This window comes from Homalodisca vitripennis, chromosome 2, assembly GCF_021130785.1.
Source record: "Homalodisca vitripennis isolate AUS2020 chromosome 2, UT_GWSS_2.1, whole genome shotgun sequence".
Lineage (NCBI taxonomy): Eukaryota > Metazoa > Arthropoda > Insecta > Hemiptera > Cicadellidae > Homalodisca > Homalodisca vitripennis.
This window is the reverse complement of record NC_060208.1, coordinates 5,560,893-5,574,328: the sequence shown is the minus strand read 5'-3', so window position 1 is coordinate 5,574,328 and position 13,436 is coordinate 5,560,893. Positions and strand designations below refer to the sequence as shown.

General features: G+C 33.1%; 3 protein-coding genes across 8 annotated transcripts in view; 2 read left to right on the top strand and 1 right to left on the bottom strand.

Moving 5' to 3' along the window:
* Nucleotides 1-10,672, top strand: part of LOC124356131 (zinc finger protein 436-like) — a 235,532-nt gene extending 224,860 nt beyond the window's left edge. The window contains exon 3 of one of the 2 annotated variants that reach the window (XR_006921815.1): nucleotides 9,268-10,672. The gene's annotated coding sequence lies outside the window, so the exon portion shown is untranslated. Of the gene's footprint in view, nucleotides 1-7,255; nucleotides 7,718-9,267 lie in introns of those variants that run through there. The other variant, XR_006921814.1, reaches the window with a different exon arrangement.
* LOC124356129 (longitudinals lacking protein, isoforms A/B/D/L-like) overlaps nucleotides 1-13,436 on the bottom strand; it is a 605,681-nt gene that overhangs the window by 471,785 nt on the left and 120,460 nt on the right. The window lies entirely within an intron of this gene.
* Nucleotides 334-3,009, top strand: LOC124356137 (zinc finger protein 771-like). The gene has a single exon (XM_046807295.1). It carries the CDS (start codon nucleotides 1,657-1,659, stop codon nucleotides 2,017-2,019), a length of 363 nt encoding a protein of 120 aa, XP_046663251.1. The 5' UTR covers nucleotides 334-1,656; the 3' UTR covers nucleotides 2,020-3,009.

Below are 13,436 nucleotides of genomic sequence, written 5' to 3'. Positions count from 1 at the left end.
AGAGAGCCATTCTAATGGCTTTATAATCAGTTTTGCTTGCACAACTTTTGATCAGTTTTATTTTTCAGTGTAGTTCTATATTATAATGTTAAAATTTATATTGATATAAACAAATACAAAATTTGTTATATCTTATTAAAGTTTAATGAAACGTTTTATTGTATTTTATTATTTACCATTTCTATGTTAACTATACTGTAAATACAATTGTATAATTTGTGATGTTAGAGTTGCAAAATAAAAATGGATACTTTATTCAGAACATTTATAATTGTGAATAACGTTAAGTGGATTATGCAATCTTTATATTTTAAATTTGGAGATTGCATTTAATTTCATCAAATTTTACAAAAGGGAATATATTTAAGTGCAAACATTTTTAAACTGTTTTGGAAACAGATTATTATCAGGGTTTTCAGATATTTTCCACTAACATTTCTATTCCCTTTAGAGCATTTATGGAAAGGCCTTCGCTGGAAAGCTATGAACTAGTGTTCTTTTGAATTACTTGCAATTTTCATAATCAAAGGGATTCGTTATTATCAACTAAGCTTAAATAGGAATAACTTACTATATCTAGAATTTCATAAATAATAAATTTATTTGTCAATTATTAGAGCTTGAATCCTACAACATGTACCGTAATACACCATATTAAATACAAAACAAGATATCGTAACTATAAACTGAAATTCATTTGTGTAGTTACTTAGTTAAAAGAATCAATCCATTTATTAAAATTAATTTTATTTCCCTTTCAAGAGTGAAGAAGGAACTTTATAAGCTAATAGCAAAGCTGTTTGTTAAGTTTTTTTTGGATTTGGCTCTTTGGGTATGATACAATGCAATGTTTCTTTTTGAAATGTTGATGCCACCATCCTATGCTGTAGCTTTTAATTATTCATCATGGACTTGGCAAAAAAGTATGAACATTTTTCACAAATATCAAAATTCCAAGGACAATGAGTTAAAAAGTATTTTTGTTCTTTTTAATATACTTTGCATGAACTACATATTTTAATTGAAAAATGAACCTGACTGGTTTTTCTGTATGGAATCAATTGCTGGGAATAACAACAGTATATCAATACTAGATATTGAGAAAACAATGGCTTCAATATGTGCTTGTATCTCTGACATCACCATCTACTTTAAGTATAAGGGATTTGCCCTGTTGTACTTATAACAATGTTTTAGAATATGAAAAGACAAAAGATTGGTAATTGCTTTTAGAACTGATTGCTATTATATCAGAAAGTTCAACCAAAGATTGTTCTGATCATAATATATTCTAGCAGAAAGTTAATTTAAAAAATTTGTCTAGCTTACTGCAATACAGCCGAGTAGGTGAGCTAATGAGTTAATACTGCTTGATTATTACAAAACATCTATACTGGAGTAAATTCAGTTGTGCATTGGGTAGTGATGTGATGAAGATGTTAAGTATTGTTGCCCACAAATATTGAATCGTATCATTCATTATTTTTGTTGCAAAAATGGAATAAAATCAATGAAAAATCATTTGTACGATCTCGTATTACGATCATATCATATCATATTATATCGTATTACGATCTCGTAATATCTTGAAAGTGATCTATTTATCTTAAAAGTTGATGTTCAATGAGTAATTTGTTAGTGATCCTCCTGAATTGAATGTACTTTATGAGTTTTGTTCAACATTCAAAACTGTACAGTAAACAGCATTTACTTAATGTGTTTGTTGCAGACGTGCTAGGATGTGTGAAGCAAGAGCTGTTTGACTGTGGTAAGGAGGGTCCCCGTCAGTTGTTGCCCCCAACATCAGTCCCCTCCCGCCCCCACCAGTGCCCCCGCTGTCTCAAGGCCTATCTTAAGCCCTGCACACTGCGTCGGCACATCACCTTCGAATGTGGGATCTCCCCACAGTTTCACTGCCCGTACTGCGATCACAAAGCCAAGCGGAACGATGAACTCAATAAGCATATCTTCAGGCGACACAACATCCTCAACGACAAACGGGGGACCCTCAACGTCTAAACTTCCTCAACAGGATAATCATTTTCTAATTTCTGAAGGTTTTAGCAAATTACCGACCTTCACAAGGAACTGCACAAGATGAACATGTAGTTCGTTACAAAGAGACAACTTCTCTATTGTGTTAAATGTTTTGTACCTGTATAGCTCATTTTGCACCAAACTGTATGCCTTCAACTTTTATGAGGAACGTAACATTAAAATTATTTAAGCACACATAAAAATGTTTTGTGGGTAATTTTAATTGTGTGTTCTCTTTTGCGTATCTCTTCATTTGAGCTCAGCTCTCTTCTTTCTATTTTACTATTTTATACATCTTTCTTTTATAATCTTATTATGTTAATGCCAGTAGGAAAATTTAATATAAACAAGAATTAATGCACAAATCTTTACATCCTGGGAATCGTAATGTCCTAATTATCCTAATTTGTGTATTTAGTAGCGTTATTCTATAATGCTTTTTATTGTTTTAATTTTCATGCTGTGTATGTATTCTTAGATACACTTCGTCAGGCAAGGTACTTGATATATTGCCAAAAACTTCATATTTTTCAAATTTTGCTTATTTTTAAAATATAATCATAAATAGTATTGCTTATTGAATCTAATACATTCTCTCTCAAAATGTTATTGTTATATATTTGTTCATTCAACATTGTTGTAGGCTTATCAGTATTATGAAAATTAGCATAATAAAATGTGATAACTTAATGGATTAATAAAAGTGTACCTACTAATTAAGGATAAAGAGTACAAATAATTTACACAAGTTTGTTATTTAATTATATGTGTTTAATGACTAAAAAGCATATAATATCTTAGTAGCCTACCAATTATTGTTTGAATTAAATAATGTTGTATTTATAATAGATTTTATATTATGTTTTAAAAATATTAATAATACTACTGGTTATTTTTTATAACAATCTGCACTGGATTATTGACATTGTTATAACCTTTGAATATTGAAAATATAGATTTATTTTGTTATTATTGTGTTTACTGAAATTATTTTGTTATCTTAGCTTTCCCCTTTGACGTTAAGATTCTCAATTATGCAGTAATGTTTTAATCCTGCATGAATATTCACCAACAGCAGAAATCAATACATTAGCACAGGTGTGAATGAGTGTTCTCATGTTAATTATTGTACATGATCAAATCATCCAACTACTACTCCCATACACATATTTCCTATCCCCCACATAGGAGATTTCAATACAAAATATGACGTTCCAGTCCAATACATTAGCACAGGTGTGAATGAGTGTTTCTCATGTTAATTATTGTACATGATCAAGTCGTCCAACTAACTACTACTCCCATACACATATTTCCTATCCCCCACATAGGAGATTTCAATACAGAATATGACGTTCCAGTCCAATATGAGTTTCCAATCCCATAGGTCCAATCCATTCCAATCCCATATGAGGTTCCAATCCTACATATGAGGTTCCAATCCTACATATGAGGTTCCACTCCCATATGAGGTTCCAATCCTACATATGAGGTTCCAATCCTACATATGAGGTTCCAATCCCATATGAGGTTCCAATCCCATATGAGGTTCCAATCCTACATATGAGGTTCCAATCCCATATGAGTTTCCAATCCTACATATAAGGTTCCAATCCCATATGAGGTTTCCAATCCCATATGAGGTTCCAATCCCATATGAGGTTCCAATCCTACATATGAGGTTCCAATCCCATATGAGGTTCCAATCCCATATGAGGTTCCAATCCTACATATGAGGTTCCAATCCCATATGAGGTTCCAATCCTACATATGAGGTTCCAATCCCATATGAGGTTCCAATCCCATATGAGGTTTCCAATCCTACATATGAGGTTCCAATCCCATATGAGGTTCCAATCCTACATATAAGGTTCCAATCCCATATTAGGTTCCAATCCTACATATGAGGTTCCAATCCCATATGAGGTTCCAATCCTACATATGAGGTTCCAATCCCATATGAGGTTCCAATCCTACATATGAGGTTCCAATCCTACATATGAGGTTCCAATCCTACATTTGAGGTTTCCAATCCTACATATGAGGTTCCAATCACATATGAGGTTCCAATCCCGTATGAGGTTTCCAATCCTACATATGAGGTTCCAATCCCGTATGAGGTTCCAATCCTACATATGAGGTTCCAATCCCGTATGAGTTTCCAATCCTACATATGAGGTTCCAATCCCATATGAGGTTCCAATCCTACATATGAGGTTCCAATCCATATGAGGTTCCAATCCTACATATGAGGTTCCAATCCCATATGAGGTTCCAATCCTACATATGAGGTTCCAATCCCATATGAGGTTCCAATCCTACATATGAGTTCCAATCACATATGAGGTTCCAATCCTATATATGAGGTTCCAATCCCATATGAAGGTTCCAATCCTACATATGAGGTTCCAATCCCATATGAGTTTTCCAATCCTACATATGAGGTTCCATCCCCATATGAGGTTCCAATCCTATATGAGGTTCCAATCCTACAATATGAGTTCCAATCCTACATATGAGGTTCCAATCCTACATTTGAGGTTCCAATCCTACATATGAGGTTCCAATCCCATAGAGGTTCCAATCCTACATAGGTTCCAATCACATATGAGGTTCCAATCCCATATGAGGTTCCAATCCTACATATGAGGTTCCAATCCCATATGATTTCCAATCCTACATATGAGGTTCCAATCCCATATGAGGTTCCAATCCTATATGAGGTTCCAATCCTACATATGAGGTTCCAATCCCATATGAGGTTCCAATTCCTACATATGAGGTTCCAATCCCATATGAGGTTCCAATTCCTACATATAAGGTTCCAATCCCATATTAGGTTCCAATCCTACATATGAGGTTCCAATCCCATATGAAGGTTCCAATCCTACATATGAGTTTCCAATCCCATATGAGAGTTCTAATCCTAAGTATGAGATTCCAATTCCATATATTAGAATGTTCAATCCTATATATATGGAATTGGGTGAGCTAAAGTGAATCAGTATGGTGATTATCAGTACCTTTCCCATCGTCCTTTCATCTCCTATTACTGTTATCATTCCTATTTGTTTCCATTTATATTGCTGGTACATTTTTTAATAGCTACTAAATATTAGAATATACTATAGTACATTAATAAAAATAAAAATTTTTGTTTAAATAAAACTTTTTTCCAATATTCTTTAATAAAAATCTGCAAGTTTTGGTGAAGGCGTAGATTCAAGAACAATTTTGAACATTTCCCATGTAGAATAAAGAAATTGAATTATTTTCTTGATTTTATTCTGTCATTGCTAACTTCAAACCTATATACTACTAGACAGTTTCCGTTTTAGGTTTTGCTAATAGCATGGTGGTACTATAGTTATAATTATAATAAATTAAGTATGCATAAAACTAAACATATGCCCGTATTTTGCATGATGACCGAATATTGTATTAGATCTCAATGTTCAATTTGAGCAGAACTTTCTCTTATATCACTCCACAAGAAATATAAATGGAATGTCATTCAATCTACCATACACTTTTCTAATTTCAGTTTAATTCCATTTCATCTATCTTTGAATAATTGTTTGTGTATTACATTTCTTATCATATATTGAACATATTACCACTTTTATGTTCATAGTTTTGTTGAATTTGTCTAAATTATTGGTTTATTACAGTATCTGTATGTATTGTTTACTAATCAAAATCTCCCAGACACCGGGTTTGTATTTCATACGACGAGTAATTGTTTCAACTCGCTTTGCTCATAACCTCTGATTTTCTAAGCTAAGAGGGTCATACAAGAAGTAACATACGAGTTGAAATAATAAATAAACTGGCATGAAACAGAAAAGATAAGAAAATAAAGTGTCTGTTAACAAAAAAACTGAAATGTTGATTCAAATTTCGTGGTTGTTGGGAACTCATATGATCAAGACTCGAGTTCCCTCGTCTGCCACTATCACTGCTGAAGCTGCACTGTTTGTTTAAATATTGTATCACTTTGAAAATATGTGTTTTAGCCTCATCAAAGCCCCCTTTGGTTTTGAGAACAGGTAAAAACTACCTGTCCCAGATCGAGAATGTGTAGGTGAGGGGGCTCCTGTGCATCTTAAAAAGCCAAACATTTTGCGCTTACCAATGACACTATGGATCTCACACTTAGCAAACTTTTTGTGGCCTCATATAATCTAGTACAATTCCCACAAGTGAAGCAAATATATAGCTTAGCAAGAAGGCAAGTAACTGAAAAGCACACATTCAATGTAATGGACCAGAGGTAATTGGGATCTGGATCCAAGGTGGTGTGAAAATGTTCCTTTTTTGGAAGCTTATATTTTCTTGCAGTAAAACGCATTAATTGTATAATGCTCTTAACTTAAATATATAAACAAAAAAATTTCAATCATAATATTGTACTAAAATGTTAACTTTAAGTTTTTACAGAAATCATTTACTAATATTTTTATATTATTCCTTGCTATAGATTCCAAAACTATTTCATATGAAAAATTATTTTCACCAAAGAGTAAAACATTATTATTCATATAAAAATGTCAACAACAAAAATGTAACCAAAATCATTTAATCTTTTAATCAATCAAATCAATAAAAATTCTTTATTTACATGTACATAGAGTACAGTAATGGTGTCGTTATTAAAGATTTGTACATTTCATATCTTAAAATTGTATATACAATTATAGCTTAGTTGAAATCAGTCAAGAAGATATAAATAGGTAACAGTTAGAGTTAAAAAGAGATGATGAAGCTAAGTTTATATATGGTACAGAAATGTTACCATAAATAGTCAGGCATTGAAAAATTCTTCTATGGTGTAAAAAGATTTCTGTAGCAGCCGGGTCTTGAGTGAGCGATGTCTTGAAGTTCTTGTCTTCTCTACATCTCTTCTTAATGTTTTATTATAAATGTATAAAAATAACATTTTATGGTAACATTACTCCAATTGGAGTCTGAGTTCGGCAGACTGAAGTGTCTTCATGAAATTAGAATAAACACCATCACTTGACTCCATTTTAAACCTGAGTTTATTCAATTTATATTCACTGATTCACTGACATTAATACTGTTCATTAATGTTTAATTAGTATATCTACTTTGTGTTAAATTTTTTTTCTCATTAGTTTATTAAAATGATTCACTCGGTGCAGCTGAATATTTATACCAGTAATCACCAAAGTGATTGTTCCCCCTGTGTCCCCAGGTGCTGAGATCCTGTCGCCCTCCTACTCCTGTCCACAGTGCCAGAAGCGCTACAAGACCAAGGGAACGATGAGAAGACATATCCGATACGAGTGCGGGAAACAACCACAATTCGCCTGTATGGTCTGTCCGTTCCGTGCCTTCCAGAAGAGTAACCTGTTGAAACATGAGAGGTGCAAACACAACATCTCCTACCACGACCGGCACATGCTTGCGACTGCTGGCAACTTTTAAGTTTCAATCAGTGGAACATCAGTGAATGAGAAAAATCAAAATTTTGTTTCTCAATGAAATTTAATATTGTGTACATCATTATTTTAAATCTTTATAAACTCGTAGTTATTTAAGACTATCATAAATGTTGAGTTTTTGTTTATATTTTGTACTTTTAGTTCAGTTTTGATTTTCCGGTATGATATTGTCTAAATTTTTTTTTCTTTATAATAAATTTGTAAATAGAGTACCTTTGATTAATTATTTCACCTTTTCTGTCATTAGCCTCTAGACCAGGGGTTCTTAACCTGGGGGTCACGGAAAAATTGGCTATGTTCATTCCATAACAATCCAGCCCAAATTTCTAAGGTAATATGTATCTAAGTGTGACGGTTAAATTTATTTTACACTATATATTTCTATAATTGTTATTGATAAACCTTTGAAGCAGTGGGCAAGCAACAAGCACTCAGGATCTCGCTTAAGATGTTGGCGTCATCTCGTCGCCGTTCCACTTAAAATGCATAACTTGTATAATTTCAATAGCTTAGAATCCATAACAGTGTAAGTTAACGAATTGTAATTTTGTAAAGCTATAAAATGGAGACCAAAAATATTTATACCACATAAGTTTACAGTGGTAAACAATTAAAAAATTAATATTAGGAAAATCCAGTATTAAAATAAAAAACATGAAATATAAATAATGCTTTCAAAAAATAATGAATACATGCTACTACTTTTATGTATTTTCTAAGGTCATATGATAAATAGCAGAAAATGTGCTGTATTGTATAATTACATTATTCTATGTCAATTCCCTTAAATTTAGTTGGATAAGAGTGTCTAAAATACTTTTTATCTGTTCTTTTTTATCCGCTCGTAAAAAAATACAATACCAACAGTTTCTTTTTGGAAAAAGTTACAGTTTTTAATATGAAAATTTTACTAACCATTTTTGAGTTATGAATATTTAACTAAAAATCAAACCACTTAAAAAAAGGTGAGTCATTACATATTATGGTCAGAGGCATTTTTGAGTTTGAAAAACCTTGTTAATATGGTTGAAAGTATGTTGTGTTCATTTCCAAACTTATTGATGTGTTTTTTGCATTACAGTGTATATATTGAAATATCTCCTGTCAATAGTAATGTTAGTACATCCACTTTTAAGGATTCCAGCTTAGCCGTGTATCTGGAAAATATATTCCAAATCCAGTGATTAATGGTAAACACAGCCTAACAGCAGTTGGTAGCTGGATTCTGGGAATGCAAAGGTGAAACATAATATAACATATAAATGTACTGTTCAGTTTAATTAGCTTAGCCGTGTATCTGGAAAATATATTCCAAATCCAGTGATTAATGGTAAACACAGCCTAACAGCAGTTGGTAGCTGGACTCTGGGAGTGCAAAGGTGAAACATAATATAACATATAAATGTACTGTTCAGTTTAATTAGCTAAGCCGTGTATCTGGAAAATATATTCCAAATCCAGTGATTAATGGTAAACACAGCCTAACAGCAGTTGGTAGCTGGATTCTGGGAGTGCAAAGGTGAAACATAATATAACATATAAATGTACTGTTCAGTTTAATTAGCTTAGCCGTGTATCTGGAAAATATATTCCAAATCCAGTGATTAATGGTAAACACAGCCTAACAGCAGTTGGTAGCTGGACTCTGGGAATGCAAAGGTGAAACATAATATAATATATAAATGTACTGTTCAGTTTAATTAATTAATCGGCATTGCCAACACAATCAGTGGAACAGTACATGTGAGGTTCCGTGTTCCAGAGGTGTTCCAGTGCACACAATGCCTTCGACGCTACAAGAATCCTAGTTCCCTGTCACGACACGTCCGCTTGGAGTGTGGAGACATGAGGCAGTTCAGCTGTCCTGTTGCTACATGTCGCTACCAGTCACGGCGCAATTACTACATACGACTTCACGTCTTACGTGTCCACAAGCCTACCGACATTTCATAGACGTTGTTTCAACACTGTTCTTTTAATTTACATTGTTAATACACGTATGTGTGTGTGTGTGGTTGTGTCTTATATACTCGTGTCTTTGACACTTGTCTTGGTTTTTTTTTTTTTAATGGTTTGATTTTGTTTAGTTCACTGAACTCACTTCAGCAATGTTGTATATGCCAAAAGTTTGAAACTGTAAATAAAACCACTAAATATAATATTTTCGATTTTAATTTTCCATGTTGTTTTATTGATGGTCAAATTTTTATTTTACATTCAAACAAATTTTTTATAGAAATGCTTAAATGTTAACATAAAGTAAATTGCTCACATGCAATCTCTCGTAAAGTATATATTTTATATCCCATTGTACAGAACTGTAGTATCTTTTGTGTAGGGAATTTTGTATTCAAACTACTTATTGGATATATAACTTTGTTAGTCATCATAAGTTTTGGGAAGATATATTTCAGCAGGTTGCTGGAGTATTGTATATAGACACATGTAGATTTGGAAGTAACAGAAGGAATTGAAACTTCACAGGTATTTATGTGTGACAAATTTAGTTGTATCAAGTTCAAAACTCAAGAAATATTTGTTATATTTCCAAAATTATTAAAGAATATAGTTGAATACGGCATTTGTTTTTACATGTTTTACTGAACATGCATGTTTTTGGGTACATGCATAATGTACCCTTTAGTAGTCAATATGAAAATGTTTAACAAATGCAAATTAGGCATATACCTTTTTTAATTAATGAAAAGGATTTCGTCTAAGTTGTATGGAAGTATCATGACAGTTACCATGTTCACAATTAAATTCCATGTTATATTTTGCATAAATAAGTCCATACATACAACATATACATTTTCAAATGGGGTGATCTTGAGACTAGTCATATTGGCAAAAACAAACATTTTCTAAAAATTCTGCCATAAGGTTGATTTAAATAGTAAAATATTAATGAGATATACCTAAAAGAAAACATTATAAGCTCTGACTTGTTTAACTTCGAAAACATGTTTGAAATTTTTATTCATAGATTTTCACTTAATACAATCCAAAGTATTTTTTATTTGAAAATTTGTTATGAAATACGAAGTATAAAAACATTACAGTACTTTTGTTTGATCTTCTGTTGGTCAGTATTTTGTACTGGATCAGTATCTACGTGACTGAACCTGTATTTTTGTTGAATTTCATCAATAAATGTTTTATAATGATGTATTTCATTACACATAATAATCCTGTTTTTATCTATACTGGTGAGATATGTTTAAGCATTTAATTATATTCCACAAATTAAGTATTAATATTGCAAAAATTATACACTGAAATTTAATAGACAGAAACACTTGTATGGATTGAATTTGTATCCTTCTAAATGAACCAATAGAATTTACCTTATTACTGGATGTAGTTTGTAATGTTTAAAATAATAATCTGAGATAAAAGATTAAAATTACTTAAATTTAAAATGTAATTGTGATCAAAGTGAGATCATGGCCATAATATAAGACTTCCTGTTCACACTAAGTCAAAGATTACTAACACAATTTAAAATATGAGATATATAAGCCTCAATGTGATAAACATCTTCAGCCAACTGATGTTAAACTAAAAATGATCATTAATAAACATCCACAGGTGAGTGAAGGGCAGAGCTTTACTGTGATGGCTGAAGCTTGACCAATGACCACAGGTGAGTGAAGGGGCAGAGCTTTACTGTGATGGCTGAAGCTTGACCAATGACCACAGGTGAGTGAAGAGGCAGAGTTTTATTGTGATGGCTGAAGCTGGACCAATGACCACAGGTGAGTGAAGAGGCAGTGCTTTATTGTGATGGCTGAAGCTTGACCAATGACCACAGGTGAGTGAAGAGGCAGAGCTTTTATTGTGATGGCTGAAGCTTGACCAATGACCACAGGTGAGTGAAGAGGCAGAGCTTTTATTGTGATGGCTGAAGCTTGACCAATGACCACAGGTGAGTGAAGAGGCAGAGCTTTAGTGTGATGGCTGAAGCTTGACCAATGGCCACAGGTGAGTGAAGAGGCAGAGCTTTATTGTGATGGCTGAAGCTTGACCAATGACTACAGGTGAGTGAAGAGGCAGAGCTTTATTGTGATGGCTGAAGCTTGACCAATGACCACAGGTGAGTGAAGAGGCAGAGCTTTTATTGTGATGGCTGAAGCTTGACCAATCACAAATTCATCTGACTAGTCAGTGATCAACATGACTTCTTTATCTCAGGCTGCCAGAGTTTCAATATTCTGATGCTGTCATCTTTGTTGGAGTTATTTTTCTTCATATTCTGAAACTTAGATTATTCCTAGGTTTCTCTTATTATCTCAGACTAGATAGCTATTTTCTTTATCCTCAAGTTTTGACTGCCTAATATATTTATAAATATGTGTAACTATTAAAATGTTTGTTTTCCAATGTAGACCTACATGGAATTTCATAGAATAAAATTTCATGGAATTAAATAGAATTAAACTAAACTTTTGCGAAAATTCCATACTGATTGGTCAGGCAGGTTGGTGATTGGTAAAGCTTCAGTCAATCACAATAACCTGCAAATATGCATTACTAGTCCTTCCGGTTTCATTTTTTGACCAAATATGGCTTTCTGCAACAAGGGTGAAATATCTCAAGATTTTAATTGTGCTAGTAATTTTTCGTTTTTTGTTAGCCAGAAAATTTAGATGATAGTCATAGAAATTGTCTTCATAATTCGTTTAATCATACGAGTATATAAACAAGGCTACGTTAGAGACAAACTCCAGTTTCTGCCAACCTTCAGGAATCTCATGATTCCCATGATCTGTGAAGGAAACAGGATTTTTCCGGACATTTGCCATCGTTCAGTGAAACAAGAAATCAGTGACACTACGTTTCAAGATCTGCAATCTGATCTCTTCTTCAGGTAAAGAACTAATCTAATACATAATTACACACTAGGTTAAAATAAACAAATCTTACCAAAGCGTTGTGGCACGCCTGTCAGGAATCACAACCTATATGTTGTTTGTCAACTTCACTAACTCTATAAACATGCACTTAATAAAAAACTATACAAAACACTAATCATTAAAACTTAACTACGGAATACAGGTCACAATACGTCTTCACTCGTCTACTAACCACCTACGACTGACCAGAGGGACTAGCCAATGGTAATCGTCACGGCTGGCTAAAACAAGATGGCGGAAATAAAAGGGAAGGGGGACAGGAATGGGCCCTTTTGTTATTATTGGTTCATGCGAGATAAACTTCTTAAAACTATATTGTGACTCCGCATTGGTTTATTACAAATATCTGATCCGTTTGATACTTTTGGTTTTTTCTTTAGTTCATTTTTTAGAATTGGCAACCAAAGCGGCCTAATCTCGACTGATGGTTGACTGATTGGTTGGTCTGCCAATTTAATGTATGTTGCCTCAATTAATTTCCTTTTGAAGAAATGTGGTTCCCGATGTATTATGTTGGCTTCATCCCAATTCATATGATGGTCTTCGGACCAACAATGGTGTGCAATTTTTTACTTTTCTGTGAGACCCTTTCTCGCGTTTTCTTTGTGCTCTTTTATCCTTACGTTTAGTGGTCTTTTTGTCTCGCCTATGTATTCCCTATTGCAACTACATTTTATACTGTAAACACAGTTTTTGGAATCCTGTGTGCCATTTTTTGGTTTTGTTTTTACGAGACTTTGTCTAAGAGTGTTGTGTGTTTTAAACGCGGTTCTAATGTTGTACTTTCTACCTACTCTTCTAATTTTCTCCGATAATCCCGGCACATAAGGGATTGACATAACCGCAAATTTATCACAATTCTGTTTTTCTGACTCAGGAATGATTCTTCTGGTTCGTTTGCACTTATTTATTACTAATTGAGGGTATCCATTGCTTCTGAGATCCGATTCAATTTTCTTAAATTCTTCTTTTAGTCCATCTTTATCTGAGCACAAGCTCTTTGCTCTATCAAACA

Coding starts and splice junctions, on each gene's coding strand:
- LOC124356137 (XM_046807295.1), top strand. CDS start 1,657: ATGTACTTTATGAGTTTTGTTCAACATTCAAAACTGTACAGTAAACAG.